We start from the raw sequence: 22,503 nt of genomic DNA on the forward strand, positions 1-22,503 counted from the left end.
TTAAAATGCAGTGGAGTCTATTCCAGTTGTTATTTTTGCTCTGTAGTTTTGAGGAAAAAGCTTTTTTTGCTTTGTTTTTGTTTTGAAAATACATATTGCTACAGCAAGAGGTTTTTTACTGTTGTCAAAAATGTATGTTTGTGAGTATCTATATGCACTCATGTGTACACATATACACATTTCTCTCTTTATATATAAAAGCTTTCCTGTGAGAATCTTAAGAGGAATTGTTACGGAAACTCTTGGAAATATATTCAGTGGCAATCTTGCTATTTCTCTCTATAAAATACTAACACAATTGTCAACCTGTTGGTGCGATTTGGGAGAATAGATACTTTGTTCTCTTAATTGCCAGCTCTCCAGAGAAATGGCTAGATCTCTCCCTGAGCTTTCCACACCCATTCATTGTTGCCTAAATCTAGAGTTAGAAATTGTTAGTGTTTTGTCACCACAGTTAGCAAGGTAATATCTGGGTACGTTGTGACATTGTGAGGTATCATCCCATGCTGACTAACTGGTAACTCATTTCAAGTATTCTTATGTAGTTGTTGCTGGTTTGTTTTAAGGCTCATAGCCACAAGAAGTTGTTAGTATGGTTCCTCTTCACTGTCCAGGTCAGCTAGATGTGGAGATTTTTAACAGCAACATGCAGGTATGAAGTCTGCTGTTACATCAGTGAGCTTTGTTGCCATGCTACTGTACTTCATGCATGGTTATCTTACCTGTACTGCCTCATCTCTAACATAAACATGTTTACTTTAAAGGGACTCTATTATACTTTGTTTCTGTCTGCTTTTCTTTTTGTTTTCAGCTCAAGAAGTTCATAAGAACTCCAGAGATCCCTTCAAAGCATGTGAGAAACTGGGTCCCCAAGGTTCTGGAGCAGCGACGGCAAGGCTTGGAGTTGTACTTGCAGGTGAGTCTCTTCTCAGCACTGTGAAGGTAAATGCAGCATCCATTTTCAAACTGGTAGCATCCAAAGCATTTGAAGATACAGGAGTTAGGAAGTGGGGTGTTTCACCCCATCACCCCACAGGAGGTGGGGGATGAACTGTATATTTGCCAGCAGTGATGATTTCAGTTCACTTAACAAACCTGGCACCTAGAAATCCAGGCTGTTTTGCATTTTATTCCCAATTCTAGTAAAAGCTGCTGTCAGTGTGGTGAAGCTTCTAATACCTGATTTTCCTCTGCGTAAAACGGGGAAAATAGCTTTCTGAAGTCGTTCTGACTGCACCAAAGAAAACATTGCAGAAGAGATAAAAGGAATCTTTATTTATCTCTCCTCCATTTAGACAGACTAGGAAGGAATCAGATCATCAAATTTTTATCCCTCTGCTGAACATACCTGTATCTAAGTTGTTCATATAGTTGAAATAAGCACCTTTCATCCCATATTCATCTCAGCCAGTTTGGAAGTTTGCATTTGAAGTCTCCGATTCTACTAAACAGGTTCTGATTTTGTTACAGACTATACAAGGAGTCTTCAGGAATGACTCAGACATACAGGCATTTAAACATACCAGTGATAAATCCCCGCCTTTTTTTATTGAATGGAATTTCTACTGTCACTGTGACTGCTTTAAAAATGCTCCGTGGTGGAGTTTCACAACCATTTATCTGTTGACAAACACAAATGAAGGTGTTTCTCTAGACATATTCCCAGTTCGCTGCACCTGCAGCTATACTGAAGGCAATAACAGAAATCATTTGATTCAAAAGACCATAATTAGTAGTTTTGGCAGGAAGGCAAGAGTGAGAGTACTCTATTTTTACTCAGATCAGAGTAGTAAAAATAGTAAAAAATCCAGATATCTGATTTATGTCATCATGCACAGTTGCAGCTGCACAACTGGAAGAATGGTGAACAGCAACATAATGGACGGTGAACTGAATTTATAGAAAATAGATGGTAACATGCTCTGGTCTGGAACCTCCCAGGTTCTTAGGAATATTTGTAAAAGAAAACTGTTTCAAGAGGAGAATAGAAATATAGTGTGACACAATACAGTGTTACTTCTGACATTAAACTTTTAAGAAGAAATTTGGAAATAAGGAGAAAAATACAGGTCAGGTTTTGTTCTGATATAGGGAACACTTCAGGCAACATAGTTAATTTTTGTATTTTAAAATATTTAGTTAGTAGTGTTAAATTGAAACATAGAATCATCATAGAATCATAGAATCTTAGGGGCTGGAAGGGACCTCGAGAGATCATCTAGTCCAACCCCCCTGCCAAAGCAGGGACACCTAGAGTACATCACACAGGAACTCATCCAGGTGGGTTTTGAATGTCTCCAGTGAGGGAGACTCCACAACCTCCCTGGGCAGCCTGTTCCAGTGCTCTGTCACTCTTACAGTAAAAAAATTTTTTCGGATATTCACCTTGAACCTCCTATGCTCCAATTTACACCCATTACCCCTTGTCCTATCACTGGTCATCACTGAGAAAAGCCTAACTCTGTCCCCCTGACACTCACCTCTTACATATTTGTAAACATTGATGAGGTCACCCCTCAGTTTCCTTTTCTCCAAGCTAAAGAGACCCAGCTCCCTCAGCCTTTCCTCATAAGGGAGATGTTCCACTCCCTTAATCATCTTCGTAGCTCTGCGCTGGACTCTTTCGAGCAGTTCCCTGTCCTTTTTGAACTGAGGGGCCCAGAACTGGACACAATACTCCAGATGTGGCCTCACCAATGCAGAATAGAGGGGGAGGAGAACCTCTCTTGACCTACTAACCACACCCTTTCTAATACACCCCAGGATGCCATTGGCCTTCTTGGCCACAAGGGCACATTGCTGGCTCATGGTCATCCTCCTGTCTACCAGGACCCCCAGGTCTCTTTCACCTACACTACTCTCCAGCAGTTCAGCCCCCAACCTGTACTGGGACATGGTGTTGTTCTTCCCCAAATGTAAAACTCTGCACTTCCCCTTGTTGAATTTCATCATGTTTCTCCCCGCCCAACTCTCCAACCTATCTAAGTCTCTCTGAATGGCAGCACAGCCTTCTGGTGTGTCAGCCACTCCTCCCAGCTTAGTGTCATCAGCAAACTTGCTGAGGGTACATTCTATACCCTCATCCAGGTCGTTGATGAAGATGTTGAACAACACCGGTCCCAGTACCGACCCCTGTGGGACTCCACTAGTCACACACCTCCAACCAGATTCTGCCCCATTGACTACAACTCTCTGACTCCTTCCTTTCAACCAGTTCCTAATCCACCTCACTTCCTGATCACCAAACCCATACCTGATCAACTTTTCTACAAGGATGCTGTGGGAGACGGTGTCAAATGCTTTACTGAAATCAAGATAAACCACATCTACCGCTCTACCATCATCTATCCACCTAGTAATTTCCTCATAGAAGGCTATGAGGTTAGTCAAACATGATTTACCCTTGATAAAACCATGCTGACTGCTCTTGATGACCCCCATGTCCTTGATGTGCCTGGAGATAGTCACAAGAACAAGTTGTTCCATCACCTTTCCAGGGATGGAGGTGAGGCTGACCGGTCTATAGTTACCCGGGTCCTCCTTCTTGCCCTTCTTGTAGACTGGAGTGACATTTGCTATCCTCCAGTCCTCAGGCACCTCACCTGTTGCCCATGACTTACTGAAGATGATGGAGAGTGGCCTAGCAATGACCTCCGCCAGCTCCCTCAGCACCCTTGGGTGCATTCCATCTGGACCCATTGATTTATGGATGTCCAGATTACTCAACTGATCCCTAACCCAATCCTCATCTACCATGTCAAACTCTTCCTCTATCTTGACTTCTTCTGGGGCTATATGAATCTGGGGCTCATAGGGAGACCCTGCAGGAGTGAAGACAGAGGCAAAGAAGGCATTCAGCACCTCTGCCTTCTTTATATCCTCTGTCACCAGGGCTCCCACCTCATTCCTCAATGGGCCAATATTGCCTCTACTGCTAGTTTTGCTAGCTATGTATTTGAAAAAGCCCTTTCTATTATCCTTAACCTGACTTGCAAGGTTAAGTTCCAAGGAGGCCTTAGCTTTCCTAATTGCCTCCCTACATCCTCTGACAACAGTCCTATATTCCTCCCACGTGACCAGCCCCTCCTTCCATGATCTGTAGATTTTCCTTTTCCACTTAAGTTTGCCCAGTAGTTCCTTCTTTAACCATGCAGGTCTCCTAGCACCCTTACTAGATTTCCTAACCATTGGGACACTCTGATCCTGTGCTTGCAAGAAGTGGTCCTTGAATGTTGACCAGCTATCTTGAGCTCCTTTATTTTCTAGCACCCTGTCCCATGGGATTTCCCTTAATAGATGATTGAGGAGACCAAAGTTTGCCCTGTGGAAGTCCAGGGTTCTGGTCCTGCTGGGTATTTTGTTCCTTCCACACAGGATATGTACTCATATAAAATCTGTTTTGTTGTGATTACATCAGCTCAGTTAAGATTTTATTAGCATTTAAATTCTATCACCATGCCTTACAAATTAGGTAGTTAATATTGTACAAACAAGGCAAACAAATAATTATCTTACTGTATTGCTTAATAATCTACCTGGTCTTCTGACATTTTTCAAAAAGAATTTTCAGCTTCAGTACAATACATTTTTTTTCTACTATGTTCTTGTTTGTTACACAGTTGTCAGGCTTTTCACTCTCAGTCTATCCTTCTTTCTCTCTTTCTTTACCTTTCTTCTTTTAGATTCTGTAGTATTGCTACATTAAAAGAGAAAGCAAGGAGACTTGCTATTAAGGGGAAGAAATTCAAAGTAGAGTGAAAAGTCATAGCAGTACTGTGAATAATTAGAATGCAATGATTCTTTGAAATATAAATATGTGTAATTTTGTAGGAGTGTAAAATGGTTTGGTTTTTTTGTCCCTTGTTTTTTCTTTCTGGGTTTCAGTGTTTAGGAGTAAGGTAGGACGTGGATAGTAATCGGAAGAATCCACAAGATTGGGGAGTTTCCTTTTAACATCCCTAATCCGAGCCCCAGGGAGGCAACAGACCTCCCTGTGAGATGGGTCCGGTCGACAAATGGGCCCTTCTGTCCCCCTCAGAAGGGAGTCACCCACCACAATTACTCTCCTTTCCTTCTTGATTGAAGAAGTCCTAAGGACTCGGGGTGACTGACGAGTCCTAGGTACTTCACCAGGTAAGTTTACCCCTCCAACTTCATTTTCCTGTCCCTGAATTTCCAAAGCCTTGTATCTATTCTTCAAGGGCAACTGAGAGGGTGGAAGGGGTTGGGAGGATTTTTTCTTGCCTCTTCGAGGTCGGACCTCCTTCCATTCCTTCATATCTCTTAAGTCCTCTCCATCTGTCTGGTGACAGAAGGGGAGAGGATCCGTCACTTTCCCAACCTCTTCTTCCCAACATGTAATCCTTTCTCCTTATTACTCTATGAGATTTATAGCAGCCTCTTTGGCATCTACAAATTACACTTAGTGATAAACATTGCTGTTGGATTTGGTAGGTGTCAGCACAATTTGCTCCATCATCGGTATTTTTTTCTCTAGTAGCCATTTGCTTTAAATTTTCATACAACTATCTTTTGGAGAATATTGCTACATATTGGCACATGTACCAATTTTTCTTATAAGGTTGATTTGTAAAAAGATACAGGGTTAAATTGGTTACCATTTTTTAATTGCTAATACTTTAAAAGAACATCTCCCCCTACTGGAAGTTAGTCAACTCTTGTACTTCAGTCAACTGCAGTCTTCTGTCACCATTGGTTATCATAGGAATATGGAATGGTTTAGGTTGGAAGCAACTGCTGGATGACATCTGATTAAAACATGACAAGGCTCTAAGTTATGTCCATACTAATATGCATACTAAATTAAAAGAAGAAAAAAATAATTGATACTCTTGTCAAAGTCATTAATTTCTGTTTCTACTAACAGAAAGCAGAGCTAATAATTAGTGACATTTTAACTTTTAAAATAATCAGAGCCTGATTTTAGATAACTAAAAGTTCATAATAAAGCACTGCAGTTGTCAGAACGTCTGTAATAGTGCGAGGCATTTTCCAAGACACGGTGTAGGAATGTGTTACAATTTCAGGAGACATGATCAGTTTTTAATTTAATACCATGTATATGAAATACTGAAAACATATTTTAATGTGATACTAATGAGAGTTAATTTATCAGAGCACTTTGGCTACTACCATCACTAGTCAGTGGTGATACTATGAGCCAGCCATTTGTGCAGCTGGTAAACTACTATAAAATCATGATAGTCATTATCTTTGCTTTTCAAAACCAGCCAGGATCTTATGCAGAGACTGATGATGTTACATTCAGATAATTTGTTTTATGTAATGCAGATTCATTTCTCATTATTGTTCTTTGCACCTTGAAAATCTGTACAGGCAGAAAGTATTAAGCCATTCAGATAGCAGCCAAAAACAGATCTGTATCTGACATCATCTAATCACATCGTCTTCTTAATATAATCTAATTAAGCAGTCTTCTGTAATTAGATGCAGATAAAACAATTATATGAAATTAAAATAGTAGTATCTGTCTACAGCAAGTAGTAAATAAAGCCAGAATTTCCTCTGTTTGAGCCAGAAGGTGCTTCAGTTTGCAATACCTTGTTACTTTTTTTGTGACCTTTTCATTAATAAACTGCTCTCTTAGATCCTTTCAGGACAGGTTATTTGTTTCTTGGAGTAGATGGACAAGGGCTTAGAAGCATTTTATTATTTCTTTATGAAGAATAGTAATATAATGAATAAGCCAAATATTAAATTGTCAGGTATACATAGTGATTTTCTTACATTTATGAATATCCACTGTCAACTAATATTAATCAGATGGCTAATTTTTCTTTTCTTTTTTTTTTTTTAAAGGCTGAGTGGGGATTTTTTCTTGTTATGATAGACCAGTTTTCATGGAATTGTGAAATAATTATTCATCTATATTATTTTAAAGTGATTTTCATGTTTTGGCCATGTGGAGAATGACCTGTCTTCTCCCTTCCAGAATTTACAACTTATGTTTTTAATACTGTGGAACAATTAACTAGTAAGCTCTAGTATGGGTAGTAATTTAGCTGAATATATAGTCATAATAATACAGAGCCCTTGTGAATACTGAGAACAATTAACTGACTGAAAAGAGGAAAAAAGGATTATGTTTCATTTCTTAATAAGGAAATGGATGCAAAGGCAAGTGAATGACAGAGTGTGGCCCCAAACATTCAAGCAAATTAGTATGAAGCAATCAGCTATTGCTCCTCTGCTGATCTGCAGTGACTGTCTGTGCATGATCTTAACCTACAGCACACAGGATTAAGCTGAGATGGTTTAGTGTTTGCTGAATAAGAAAATGCCTGTTACTGACAGTGGAAGAGGACTAAAGCAGCTCTAATTACATTCTGGTGGCTATCAACTAAGAGTTACAATAAATCAGACTGTGATATAAATTCTAACTTCATAGTTGGTTCTTTGTATATCTGAGCTTATGGCTTGTAATAAATACAGCAGCAATGAGAATGCAGGTGATTTTGATTTAAAATCTGTAAAATAAATCATTGAATTACACTATTGCTGATAAGAGTCTCTCTGATAGTAGTATTAAAATGCATCAAGATTTGAACTTAGCTATATTTTGTTTATGGTTACAAAATGCCTTCTTTTAATATGTTTTCTGAAGAGTTTGGTGTTGAGGAAAGGTAGAAGATACAGGTTTGAGGTAGCTGGCTGTGTAAGGAGCCTTTAATTTCAAAAGGGCTGCCAACTGGAACAGCTTTTGAAAGTCTGTGATTCCTGGCAGTATGTTTGTGAGCCTGGAGGTATATGTTTGCTGGAAACTACCAGAATGTAAAGGCAAGTGGGGAAGATGATAGGGCAGACTGTTAATCAGCATTGTAGCTTCCAGGTGCTGTTTGTTTTTTTAAATCCACTGAATAATTTTGGACTGACCATTTATCAGAAAGCAATACAGAAAAGCCTACAATTATTGTTGTGTATGAGTTCAGTAAGCCATCTTGCAGATGGACCAAGGGAACAGGTAGTTGGGGTTTTATTTTAAACACTGAAGACGTTTTTTAAACTCCTAAGGGCAGCACTGAGGGACCTTATCTAATTGATTATGTAAGCAGCTGCAGCTGCATTGTCAATCTGATCATCATTTGTTACAAATAGATTTTATATGATATACTCTTGAAGGAGCAGTTTTTATGGAGCTTATTTCCAGTGAATTTGTAATGGACAAGAATTTGATCTAGCCACCTGCTCTCTACTGTTTTGAAGTTAGGTCGTATCCTTGTCCCAGTAAGCTGACACTGGATGTTACTGCCATTCAGTCTCTCTGCCCCAGGGACTTGCCCTTTGGCAGGTCTGCCTTTTAAAGTTCAGTGGAATAGATATTTTCTGACCCCCTTGGGTAGAAGAAATCTCATAATTTGCTGATATCATCAATCCAACAGGATAACAGGCATTGTTAACAGAATTCACTATGAAGTGGCACCCACACCTCTGCATGAGACCGTGTAGCCGCTGCTCATGGTCACTGAAATGGTTTAGTTATGACGAAAGATTTTGGAGTAGGCCCATATTTTTTATGACCTTCAGGATACTAAGTAATTTCTTGTGGTCTGGGAGACTTGAAGAAGTTCTTCTCGTGACTTGAAAGACTCTAATACGAAACAGAGGGCTGTAAACCTTCTGAACTGCTCTGTATGTATGTAGGGTCTGTACGTACATATGTCTCCAACCAGAGTTAATATGTAGAGCTGATATTTCTCTCTCAGCTGAGGTCAAGAAAACATACTTGCCTTTTATTTACTCTTGAACTTTTTACAAAGAGAACAGTCCTCATTCCTGGAGTTAAGATTGGTTGAAGTGCTACTTGGCTGTGAGTCTTGAAGACTTGATGAACTTAAACATTCCAGCAGTTTCAGGAATCCAATTTTCAAAATGAATTATGGAGTTTATGAAACTGAACTAGCAATTTTTTTTTCCATTTAAGGAAATAATCTGGAGATCTGAGAAGCACTTTGACCTATATTTCAGTATTCTTCAAAATGCAATTATCTTTGAAAATATTTTAACTATCAATCCTTCCCAAAAAAGATAAATAAAACCATATCTGTTATGATTTTGCTCTTAAGAAAGTTGAATCCAATCCTATACTCCTTAGCTGTCTCAGTTTCCAGCAGGGTGGAGTTAGGAAAACAGTAGATGGATTATTCAATGTGTAGTTGCTTTATGAGTAAGCTGATCAGAAATATAAAGGAGAAAGTCACCCATTATTATATTATTTTTTTTTACTCTTTTTTTTGGGAGCACTTTAACAGCAGTTGTAAAAAAAATGAAAACAAATGAGTTATTTATGCAGCTAGTGAGTGCAGAGGAAAACTTCCTTACAGAGAATTTGGTCCAGATTGTTGTTTCTTCACAGACCACAAGGATTTACTGTAATTAATTCAGTAAGTGTTGATATTAAATTCCTTGTGGCAAGAGTTAAATAGATAAATAAATAGTCTTTTGTGACTGGACAATGGGTATGAACAAATAAGTAAACCTGGGTGGAAGGATTAAATAACCTTCCCTAGCCCCAGGTTGGGGGGAAACAAACAAACCAAACTGGAACAACACAACACTCTGATTTTGGTCATAAATTTAAATTGTATACTAAAGCTTTTGAACTATCTTCTTTTAAGTGAATCTGGGTGTGTGCTGTTGCTTCATGTAAGTTTTATATTAAATTAAAAAATGTTTTTAATTAATTTTGAAGAAAAAGAGTTTTTCATCACCTAGTGGAAAGTTTCATTAGTTCTTCACTACTTAACTGATTAGATTTCTGTTGGCCTCTTGCTGTTCAAACAAGGTGGAATGCGAATGCAATCATTAATAACTCTGCCCATCCACCAGAAGACTAGAGGGATCTCAGCTATAAGAAGAGCCATCTAGACTCCTGGTGCCAGTCTGCAAGTACTCCATATTGAGCATTGGCTAGAACTTTGCCTTTCAGAACTTGAATACTCCTCCTCTGTAACTGTAGCTGAAATAGTGCTTCAGAGCAGTCTTGGCTGGAGTAGGATCAGAAAGTGTAGGAAACAAATCCTTGGTGATGCACAGGATTTTTAAATGTTTTCTCTTCTCCTTGTGAAGTGAAGGAAGTAATGTTCCACAGTAGTACACAAAAGTCAGCCTGATTGCTACTAGGCAAAATGAAAACTAGAATTTCATATGAAGACAGGGAGGTCTTGGTTTGTGAGTTGGTTGAAGCTGACATAGTTTTCTAGGATCAGAAGCAATTTGTAAATGCTTTCTAAATGCAACAGTTCTTGACTTTGCATTATTAGTGTTAAAGAAGAAAAATAAGGTAATGTCTGTAGAGGTAGACATTTTTGAACCAGTGCTGTTGGAGCTGTTTAAAAATACTGAGATCTCTGTGTGTGATATGTGCACATCTATGAGATGTTTGTCTGCATTTGCCCGGTAAAAACACATTTCCTATTTAATTCTGTAAATATAATGGCACTCTTATCTTGGAACTATTCAATGATCATTCAGCTATTCAATTATTTTTTTTTTCTGTGCAGTTCCCATTCATCACATTTATCCACTCTGTCAGTGTTAATATTAATTACAATTGTTCTTCCTTTGAATTCTCAGAGATGCGCTCTGTATCAAGCATTTAGTTATTCTTGTATATCTGTGTGTCTTTGCCAAAGCCTGTTATGAATGCAGAACTTTCAGTTTCTTCAAGGGAAGACTGGAAAGGTTCATGGAAGAGCAGTTTATATTAAGCATAGAAGGTTCTCAAGCTAGAAATAACTTTCAAGGCTGCTAGAGTATGGAAGGAAAATGTCTTGTATGTTAGTTTTACTTATTTATACTCTTCCTTGGGATCCAGCTATGGCCATTTTTGGAGATAGGATACAGGGCTAAATGGATCTTTGGTAAGAACCATTATGAGCATTCTTAAATACTCCATAAAGCAATTAAGCACATACTTGTATTTCAGCTTACTCGATTCATATAAACATTAATGTGTTTTGGTGAACTGTATCACAAACATTGTTCTTAAAAGAAAAAAAGATTGAATTGTATGTTTGTTGACATGGTTGAATGATGTTGATATACTGAAGAGGTATGCAGGTCAGATGCCACTGTGCAAACCTCTTGTAAAGGTTAATGCCTTCTAAGAGCAAATGGTTTATACATGGAATGTAATTGGCTGTATATTTAAAAGCTGAACTCAGGTAAAGAAATTTTAGTCTATAAAACTTTTTTGCAAAATGTTTGCCTATTTTTGTGCTTCTCCACTGTATTCTGGGTATGCCTGACCTGTGGGGCTTTTCACACTCGGCTTCTGTTTAACCGTTCCCCACATCTGAGAGCAGGAGCTGGATACAAGTAACTTGAACTTCCTTGTGTCATTCATTAACAACAACAAAGATTTCTGTGAAGGCAGTCCTTCCCTTTGTCCTATGTACACAGTCACTGTTGGGATCTACTTCTAACTAATTTAAGACCAAATTGGCTTATTTGCAGGGGGAAAAAAAAATTCCCATCAGGGCTGGAACAGATGCTTATCTTCCTGATTGCTGTTTCTGGAAACCAGTTTGTTTTACATGTAGGTGAATACATTGGAAGAATGAGTCTAGCGTTAGAAAGTTGCAAGTAAAAGTTGGATCCAGTGAAGTAAGATTTAACACACATTTTGCTAGAAAATCTGTTGAATCACCCACATCTATTAATCATATTGAAAATTGTCACCATTATGCAAAATTATTCAGTGTCTTCCTTCTTTAACTCCATTTAGTCTGCAGTAATCAAGGTTGAACTGTACCTGTAAGGAGCTCTGGAAGCAGTAGTATTAGAAGTATAAAAAGACAAAATGTTCTTTGTCCTCATTAAAAATTGTGAGCAGAGTGTTAAATAATATTAATGGCTGGGATTGTCAGTACTTAACAGTACTTTCCTGGTACAAGTGATTTTATTGATCGATACAGTCTCAATGTAACAGGGCAGATTATTCTACTGATTTTATCGAAACCTTAACTAAGTTTGTTAGTGTACCACATATCTTTAAATAGATCTAGATGATGATGTAGATTAAGAAAAGCAGACCACCATCCATCTTTTTTTGATCGGTTAATAACTTAAATCCATCATTGCTGCAAGCAGCTCTTTTAAGATTCTGTTGTGCATACATGTTTCTTTGGTGTTACAGATACATAACTGGTTTTCAATGGCTGTGGATTTTAAAGAACTGTGCTTGACACATGCAAGATTGTGTATTTGTTAAGAGGAGGTAGAAAGCAAGAGAAAATGGGAAAGCAAAATAATTCTATAGATAATTTAAAGGAGAGTCATTTATTAAGAGTGTCTGTTTGCAGAGGTGTTTCCTGCAGGAATATTCCAAGCATTTTTCAAGCATGCTTAGGAAAATTTCCTGGTTTATTTCTTAAGAGTTAAAGTTTTTGCTTTTCAAGTGGTGCTATATTGTGGTTTATGATTAATATTTTTTTGCCTAATCTTCAATAATCTGTTTGGGTTTGCTATATAGAATTGTTCTGTATGAACTTCTCTCATTTCAGTTCTACGTGTTAGAGTTGACCTAAATAAATTTTACTTAGTTAAAAGCAGAATCTGCATTAAAAGTCATTACAGGTTTAGAAACCACATCTAAGTGCTCGTAATCTTTTCATTATATCATAATGATTATTATTTCACATACTTTTGTCCAAGATAAACTGTATTAATTGTATACAGTGAAAAATGGTCTCAACTATGACCTGCATATGCTCAAAATAACTGTAAGACATTTTAAGAAGAGGGAGAAAGAAATTAAGTTCTTGTCTGTTAAAGCAGAACTAGCGATATTAAGACTCAAGTGCTGGTGCACTTCTGTAGTCACTGTAGTCTGCTGATGGCCAATTGTTCTAATAACCATGAGTCTTTCTAGGCCAGTACAAAGTGTGACATGCTTATTTCATTTAGCCATGATGAAAGAAAAAGCTATCACTTTCCTTATCCTGAAGGCAACTTCTCTTTTGACATACAGGCATTAAATTTCTTTTATTGTAATAAATATTTATTTTTCTTGGGCTCCTTTGAGAGGCAAAAAAAGTCAAACAATTTTTGTCCACTATAAAGTAAACAAAAGAAGGAGGGAGCTGTAATTCTTGCAAAGTGTTATTTATGATCACAACCTGAAGTATGATAGAAAGATTCCATTTTCCCCATCTTTTTAATGAATCTACAGAATTTTCAACACGTTCATTTCCTGTTCTGTATTGCTTTACATAAGCTAATATTTCTTTTGGTGTTCAAATTACTATTGCTTTTTTAAATTGAACTTTCAACACAATTTAAGTCTTAATGGCCTTTTCTTCAAAATTAACCTGTGAAGTTATTTAATAATTGCCAATGAAGGAAAAAAAATATTTTCTACTGAAAGACTATTTTGTTATTGCATGTGTTGTGCAACTCACTGTGTTGTCTTAGGGTTGTTCAGTAGTGTACAACACTAAATTAGCATTCAGTTTAGACCTAGGTCTGCCAAATCATTGCCTTTAAGCAATCTGGTAGTGTTCTTTTGCCTATGCTTTGTGTGACTGAAGACAACTCATTATTATTCTTTATAAACTGCACAAGGGCTGAGGAAAAACAGTTCTGTCTTTATAACAGGATTTGAATTTGATACATAAGACAGAGGCCACATTTAGAGGTGAGAGGAAGAAAACACAATATTTAATATATGCTGAATAATTAAATATCATCCATTCTGTGCTTTGGGTGAAGAACTGATTCTGAGGTGGGAAAGTAGTATGAGGTCATGTAAGGAATGTTAGTTAAATCCTTACACATAAGGAAGCTGAATTAAAGTTTGATTGATGAACTTAATCTGACAATTCTTCACTTTAAAGTGTGCCATAATAACTTTAATGTTTTTGTCTAACATTTTGTTTGTATAATTTGAGGCAGACCATTCTGAAGGAAAAACAAACAAAGCAAAATCAAACTGTGGAGCTAATCACAGAATTTTACTGGAAAGGTACTGAATTAAATAAGCAGTAATTACTGACCTTCTACTTTAGACATGTTGCAAGGAAGGAGCACAGAAACAGAAAAATTCTTTGCAGGAAGGGCTGGTTAAGCAGTAAGTGAGAACTAGTCCGTCAGTAACTGAGAGAAGTGAGCAGAGGAGTAGGCAACGAGTCTTCATCAGCTAGGCTGTGCGAGAGTGGTCAGTGAGCCTTCTCCTTTGGTCGTGCATTAAATTGGACTCTCCTGTATTAGATATTATTCCCTTCTGTGTGTTTCCTTTTCTGGGCTTTTATCCAATGTAGTATGTCTCATTTCTGAAGGATATGTTGAAGTGTTTCAGAGTGAGCTAAGAGGAGAAGGTCCTGTCCTTACGGGTAGTCTAGGAGAACAGCAAAGGCTTGTTAGCTTCTGGTAATGTCGTCTATCTCCACACACATCAACATTGCTTGCCTTTATTTTTGTTTTCACCTGCTTACTGTCTCTATAGTTGGAATATGATATGGATTTTGTTAAGTGCAAAAAAAATCATTTTACTGGAACTGTAGTTTGTAGTGTCTTCACTGAGACAGACTTGAATTTAAATGCATGTACATTCACAAACAAATACGCGTTACTGAATGATGCCTAAATTTATGATTCTCATACTGATTTTCCCAGTTGCATTTATAAGAATGGACATTAAAATAAGAAACTTTCATAGAAATTCTCGTTGTGATAAGTACTGTTAATTATATATAAGGAAATCTTCAAGAAGTGTTGATATAAAAATTGTTTTATGATGCAGTTTCTTCTTCGTAATTTATCATTACTATCATTGTCTTTCTCTAATATACTTTTTCTTCTGTAGATGAAAAAAGCTTGCAGAAAAAAAGCATGAAGTATCAGAACCTTTAATTTCATTAGGCACGTTTTAACTGGTGAAGATTAATGTATATATCTCTTGCTAATTCTTTTCAATTACTCAGTTCATATAAATTCCCAAACCTTGTTAATTATGCTGAAGTCAAGTGGTAATTTTTAACAGTATTTCCACAGCAAGGGAATTTTCCTGGTCTAACCTTGCCCTCCTGTAGAAACTCTCAACAGATTAGGCATTCTGACTCTAGTCCATTCATTTTCAGCACAAGCCTAATTGCTGCCGACTGCCTGCCACAGGTACCCTGGTTATCGTACATTTAAGGGATGCAGGTTCTTCTGAGAACAAATAAGGAAAGATTAATTGTTTGTTTTGTTGCATCCCAAGAGAAATGTGGGAGCTTAATCAAGAAAAATAATTTCTTCTGTTGATTTGGCTTATTTGTGGAAAGGGATAATTGTATAGAGGCAGGCACAGAGCTATGCATTTTGAAAGAAATTTTGCCATTTACCTACTTGGAAAGGAAAGATAGAGCAAAATGAATGTTACACAGCATTGGAATTGATAGGGATGGTTCACATTTCTCATAGTAAGTAATTTGGCTGCTGGGCTTTTATTTGAACCAATATTGCTAGGTGGTATTGTCATTTGTTTTGTCCGCTTATTTGGAAATCTAATCAAGGAGACAATAGCAAGGGGAAAAATGCTTTTCCAAATTGTCCTTAATTGCTAGAGCACGAAGTGAGCTAAACACCCTGGTATTTCCAATTAAAGAACTTGTTTCCAGCAAGCACCATTAAATCTATCTTTCCCAATCTGATAAATAAGCTATCAAAGAGTGGAACAGATTAATTGAGAGTAATTAGTTGAAAGCTTGGTATAACAGTCAGAGTAAACCAATGTTATCAATGAATGCAAATTTTACATAAAGCAGTAAGAAGCAATGATGAAGCAAAATAGAGTTGAGAGTAACCACTAAGCACAAACAAAAATTTTATCTGTGATACAGAAATGAGTTCTGTTTGTTTCTTTTCACAGCAAAAGCACTAAAACCCATTTCCTTTCAAGGCTTGTATTATGAGAATGTCAAATTGTTTTTGACACCTTTGCTACATACATTTCTCCTGCATGCTGCAGGAAATACCAGACACAGGGAAATCACAGATCCTGCAGTTCAGAGCCAATCACAAGATTTACTCCACTTGCATCTACAGCACAAGAAAGCCCTGCTTACGCTTCAGTATTTGTGTTTCTGTAACTGTGGTTTGCTTATGTTAATAAGCCCTGTGTCTGGTAGAGGCTTAGGGCTATCACACTGGGTTTTGATTCCTCTTTAATATAGGTGGATGTCCCTAATGAATATGTATCTAGACATCTTTGATGGGTGTTCCTTTCTTCCATCTGTCTGAGTATGCCAGATGGTATTGACCCACTTGATGTAAGCATCGTTCTGCACATGGGTCCTCTGGATATTTCCCTTAATGACAAACCACAGGAAAACTGTCTGGATGCTCCCCTTATGTGCCAGCCTTCCATCTTTTGAGATTGCATGTATCAGCATGAGGAGGAATCCTCCCTTCACCCTAGATACTGAAACAAATTTATAGGCTTTGAGTATTAGTATGTTCAAAGAAAGTATTGCGTGTTGGCTCAGTTGTTGATATTTGTTTTGTATATAAAGCTTTGGAGTGATCTGTTCCCTCAAGAAGGCAGGACAGGATAAGCAGACTAATTTCTAAGTAGGTTTCTACAGAACTACTTTGACTAGGTAGATTGTATTGCTGCTTTGTGTTTGTCATCACTCAAGTAAACTGACAGCACAAATATACCAGCTGCCACAGCTTTTAAAACTACTCTCTTGAACAACAGTTTATGTGGTGCATCCCTGGCCTTTACAACAGCAATGTGACTGGAGTCTGCTTTTGGATTTACAGTTTTTAAATGGTTGGATAAAAGTCTTATTTCTTATGCTGTTTCAACCGACTGGGTATGTCTATTCTAGGAAAATGAAAAGGTCAGTGATAACTATTCCAATAAAACCTTCTGAGGAAATGTCATTCCAGTTACGTGTATCTGACTGGGGGCAGGGAAGTTCATCCTCCATCTTTCAAGCATCTTAATTTTTTTTTCTAGAATACCATTGTTGGTAAGGAAATACAGTATTCATAGCTATGATGGTATGGTACTGTATCAGCTCATGAACTGTTGGTAACAGACACGCTGCAACAAATATAGCACTCTGAACACAGTATTTTACAGTATTTTTCTTTATATGATTGCTGGTCAGCCACTGCAAAATCACAGTTGTATTCTGAATAACTGTGGTTTTCTGAGCAGCTTCCCAGTAATGTTGGCTTCTGGAAAATGTTCAGAATGTCACAAAAAAATCATGAGGAAGTTAGATGAGTGAAACATCTCCCAGTTTCTCCAGATGTCAGGGCATCCAGATCACCAGGTGCATTTTTCAGGAGGGGATCCAGCTCTCAGACCTGGCTCAGTGCAGAAGATTCCTAATGTATTTTCAAAAGCACTCAGAAAGCAACAGGAGATTACAGAGGAGCAAAGGACATGCACAGGATTCACAGTCAATGGTGATTTAAGCAACTGACTCTGCATTATCCAGCAGACATTTGACTGGGTATTTGGATTCATTCAGTGCCATGCGGTGATTCATGCTCAGAGTTTGGAACAGTTATCCAGCTTTAAATAGTGGAATGAGGACATACACTGCAAGAGTAAGTTGCTATGGGATATTGGGGCCTTATTATAGTATTGGAATTAAAGGTGAGTGGCTTTTGTGATTAATTTGTGCTCCAGTGGTTCAGGAGGCTGTTGATAACTGTGGTCCAACTGTAGTTCCTGTGGCAGATACTCAGGTACAGTATTATTAATGTAAAAGTACAGGCAGCATTTCAATGAAGAGGTCTAACAGCCTGGCTTGGTATGTTCAAAAAAAAATATAAACAAATCAATGGGGGGAGAGAATCCAATTGCTGTAGTTTAGTGAATTTTTTTGCCGATTTTATAAAGTGGTGATGTTCACCAAGGAAGTCAGACAGAAGTCCACCATCACACCATTGACTGAGGCTGAGATACGGAACAGATGGAGAAGGTGGGCTTGTTAATACGTGGATTATGTCTAATTTTCCCCTGTATTATATTTACCAGTTACAACCACCATGTTATCATTTTTGTACTTACGGCAGATTCTTTCAATTTCAAATGTCACTACCCATCTTTCCACCTTTTCCCATATTGTTTTGTTTTTCCCTGAAATTTCATTTTGTCCTCTTGACTGGTTTATTCCATCTGTGTATCAATCATTTGTCTTCTGATGGTCATGTGCTGAAGGTCTCCTCTCTGTCCAGTTAACAGAGAAGGCAAGGAGTTTTGCAGACTTCAGTTCTACTATAAATACTTTCTGAACCCTTTACTATAAACACATAGACTTTTATTTGAGACATATTTGCACTGATGGCATACTTCCTTTTGTTTGTTAATCGGAGAGTCTTGAGTCTGATTAAGCTCTCCATACCACAGTATTATAGAACTATTCTGTCCTTTAATTAAGGCACTGAGAAATGTCACTCAAAATAACAATTACACCTGAGTTTCAGATGCCAAGGCTTACTTGTAGGGTAAACCAGAGCCTTCAGGGACACAATAAGCACTGGGAGGGAAGGGTGCAATACAGCCTTTTTGCAAATTCTTCTTGCATGGGAAACCCAGAGACCAAATATTTGTGCCAGAAGATGAATAATAGAAGCAAAGAATATTGCTGTCTACAGATGCCGGAATATACAATTAATGAATTCACGATTCCCAGTTTCAAACTAATTTGTGGACTTTACTGTCCAAAAGTTAAGTAGTTCTCTGGATGCTGAGTAAGGAACATTAAGCAATTGCTGAATGTGAAGGTAACAGTAAAAATATAAGATTTCTAGAAAGCAGCTTGGCATTCTTACAGTATTTTAATGTTATGAAAATTTTTAACAGAAATCCAGACAGCTGCATTACTTCTGATGAGAGGCTAACTTACAATTCTGTTTCTTCTTTCCAGGGAAGTCATCCCTCTTTCAATAACAACAATGTGGAGAGTTTTAGCCACATCTGCAGAACTGCTGTGCTGTGATAAGTGCAGCCCTCTGACTGATGCTGGTTGTCTGCCATCAGCACAGAATAAGCAAATAAGCATTCGCTGACCAAGTTAGGATGGTCTCTCTTCACAAGTAATCGCATTATTCCTCATCTTTATCAAGAACTCCCTTGCTAGTGAGTTTTGGGAGGGACAAGTGTCAAGGAACAGAACCATAATGAAGTACCTGCAATTGAGCAAGGATTACATTGCTCTGTTAATTCTGTAAAAACTTGTCAGATTGCCACCCAAATAAATGCCTAGAGTGCGTAAAACATGGAGCAGAGTGACCTCTAGAAGAAAAATCAATGGCTATTCATATTTCATATGTCTGTAATTGCTTGTGAGAGCATGGCAGCAGTTTGTTTATGGAGTAGCTCATTCTACCAGGGATTGTTTCCTGACTTTTTCTTCTTTTCTGTGGTGATGTTTCTCATGGACTGTGAATCACAGCCAGATACAGCAATAGACAAGTTTTATTGGTGGTGATTTTTTATTATTTTTTCACATTACTGCCTTCAGAGTTGCTGCACCATGGTCTCTTTGAACCAGTGCACTAATCTATAATTACAAGTAGATTGTGTTCACAGCTGTTTCCTTGGAAGCCTCCAGACGCTGGTATTTTTACTTTCTTTTTAGTAGGCAAGGCTTTATCCTATGTGAAGTTATCCATTTGCTAGTGTCTTAACCATCAAACTGAAACCATTGTGTAGGCCTTCTTTTTAAGCAATTTATCAGAGAGGCGAGGAATTGTCACAGTGTGCTCATTTAAAGAAAATTTTGAAAATATCTTTTTTTCCCCTTGCTTTGCTTTGCTTTGTTTTTTCATTTTTTTTAAGACACTGTGGTAAGATTTGTATCCCCACGGAGGACTGAGATGTCATAGGGATAGAGAAAATGCCGCTCACTTTATGGATTACTGTTAGGTCAACAAAACTTTGGCAGCATTGATTAACTTGACAGTGAGTACAGCAGTACATTTATCACTTATGGCTGTGCTGTAGAAAATCTAATAAGAGGCAAACAATTCCCTCTAGAGCAGTAGCAGGTTCACTGTGGCTAACAGAGCATGCACTGGAAATTTCTGACTTTAAATTATACCCTTGCTGCTAGTTGGGTCATTGACTCAAAGCTACTGCACTTTCAGTACTATTTTTTGTATTATTAATTTGATAAAAATTGGTTCGGCTTCTGTAAATGTGATCAAAATATATATTTGAATTCATATAAACTCAAGCATTCTTAAGAAGGCATACAGAAGGAACTTGATCCAAGCTTTGTTATGTAGAAGGGGCAGTTGCCTGTTTCAGCTACAAATGTTTAGTGTCTTACAAGGTTGTAAAACAAAAATTTTGAACTGGTGCTTACAAATCTGCCTCTATTTCACAGCTATAAATAAACCCCAAACCCAAAACTATCTTACATTTAGTAAGTTTCATTGGTTGGTCAAAAAGACTTTTTCATACGTGCCAATATTTGCTTTATTAATTACCAGTAATTACCTTGAAAATTCTATGCAAGTTGATTTATAGATATATTCTTCCAGTTGTCTTGTTTTTATAAGACTTAGGAGAATTGAATGACGAACAAGGGATTTTCTGGCTCTCCTGTGTTGTAAATGCTGCTGCTTGACTGCAAGTTAGTGTTTGGTTTCAATCTGATAATGAAATTATTTTTTATTCAGTATTTCTTGGTTTCACTTTAAGAAATCTTTTCTGGAAGTCTATGACTGGCACACTGGGAAGTATCTTTGCATTACAAATATAGAGAAAATGGTTTTTGGAGGGTTTTCTAAGTCTTGTTCTTGGTAGTTCTCTTAAATGGAAGCCTGGATAAGGTATTCTTTTACAAAAGTGTACCAAGTTGTTTGGGGTTTTTTTTATTCAGTTCAAGCAAGCAAAAGTAAAGGCTGCATACCTGAATAATTAGCTTTCTAGGTACAACCAGGAGAGAGTAAGATGAAAATGCAGTATTAAGAGCAATACAGAACATATAATGTGCAACTAAATTTGTGGTTTTACCCTGGTGATATGATCTGCAAAACTGCTGTTCAAATGAAAGAGTAGTTAATTGTTTTTTAATGTTAGGATATATGGCTCACTTGAGTAGAAAGCATTTGTGGTAGCAGCTATTATTTCAAGTACTTTGTGTTATTTTAGGAAACTGTTTAAACTGAAGGTTTTGCTCTGCAGTATCTGTAAAAATGATGTTGTTTTCTTTGCTGGTAGGGAAGTATTCTATTTGAACCAATTGTCAGGAGGCTTAATATAATAAGGCAGTTTGTGGTCTGACTAAAAGAAGCACTGTAAAAAAGAAATTTCCATAGCAGTTTGTTTTTAACAGAAAAACTGGATTCACCTGAAACATAAATACATTGAAAAACAAGACTTAATAAGGTAGAGCAGCTTTAGAAGGCAACAGCGTGGGTTGCTGTCCCAAGTATGTCTTGTAATGACTAGGATTTAAATGAGTATCTGTGTTAATGAAAGCATAGCTGTGTCAACAGCATAATATCAGATTCTTTGCAATAAATGATCAGGCAAGCTGACATAAGTACCCTTTGCATAGTGAGGAGGAAAAAGTACAATTAAAATAGTGCTTCCTGTTTCATTCTCTTTTTTTTAATTTGCAGGATAGAACTTGTGTTTCTCATTCATTGAATTTTAGAGGCAACAAGACAGATTTTCACACTTTTTCCTGGGTTCATACAATAAAGGAGTTACCCTACTGCCTGCCTTACTGAACAGAGACCTGATATTGATTAACTATCACGATGGCATCAGAACTACTCTTAGGATTCAATTTTTTTGTTGTTTTGCATATTTTATTGATCAAAAGTGGTAAATGAGCATCAAGCGTGCAAGAAGACGATGAATTGTTTACTTGCATAAAATAACCTTTCAATAAGGGAAGATGCATTGCTCACACTTTTGGTGCTGTTCTGCTGCCCGAAGCAGATGGCATTCAGCTGCTATTGATTTGCTCCTATAGTTACAGAGCAGCATGTAACAAGGCATGCTCATTTCTCTGAAAGGGAGGGGAGGGTTTTTTGTCATGGTGGTGGGAGCAAAAAAAAAGGAAGGATAGGGGGTTTTAGGATTGTTTTGGGGTTGTTTTTTTTTTTGCAAGAAAGAAACAGGGAAAACCTTGCAAATTGTATTAGGGCTCTGTGCTAACAAAAAGCAGTTTGTGTGCTTGCAGAGAAAGGGAGTTACTTTGTCTAGTTCTAACACTTCCAGTAACATTAATTCCCACTGCAGATTGAATCCAAGAGCAAGCAAGTACTTAAGACTGTAAAGAGTACCCAGAATTCAGCATTGCATATACTACACCACACTTCTTAGCTGCTGTACTTTTATTTACACAGATTTTTTCTTACTTTTGTTAAAACTGTTGCCTCCTTAGCAAGACAGGATCATACTGCAATATGCTGGTCTTGATTCTGCAGACAGTTCACTGATGAGTAAAGGATTCAGTAATTTGCTGTTCCATGTGTCTGTAGTGGTGGAAGCAG

General features: G+C 37.5%; 1 protein-coding gene across 1 annotated transcript in view; it reads left to right on the plus strand.

The window, feature by feature from the left end:
• SNX24 (sorting nexin 24) overlaps nt 1-22,503 on the plus strand; it is a 49,544-nt gene that overhangs the window by 6,764 nt on the left and 20,277 nt on the right. Inside the window, exon 2 of the mRNA XM_010000459.1 lies at nt 812-916. Within this exon, the coding sequence (XP_009998761.1) occupies nt 812-916 (105 nt within the window). The remainder of the gene's footprint in view (nt 1-811; nt 917-22,503) is intronic.

The sequence above is a fragment of the Chaetura pelagica genome, unplaced genomic scaffold (assembly GCF_000747805.2).
Source record: "Chaetura pelagica isolate M959 unplaced genomic scaffold, ChaPel_1.0 scaffold16, whole genome shotgun sequence".
Classification (NCBI taxonomy): domain Eukaryota; kingdom Metazoa; phylum Chordata; class Aves; order Apodiformes; family Apodidae; genus Chaetura; species Chaetura pelagica.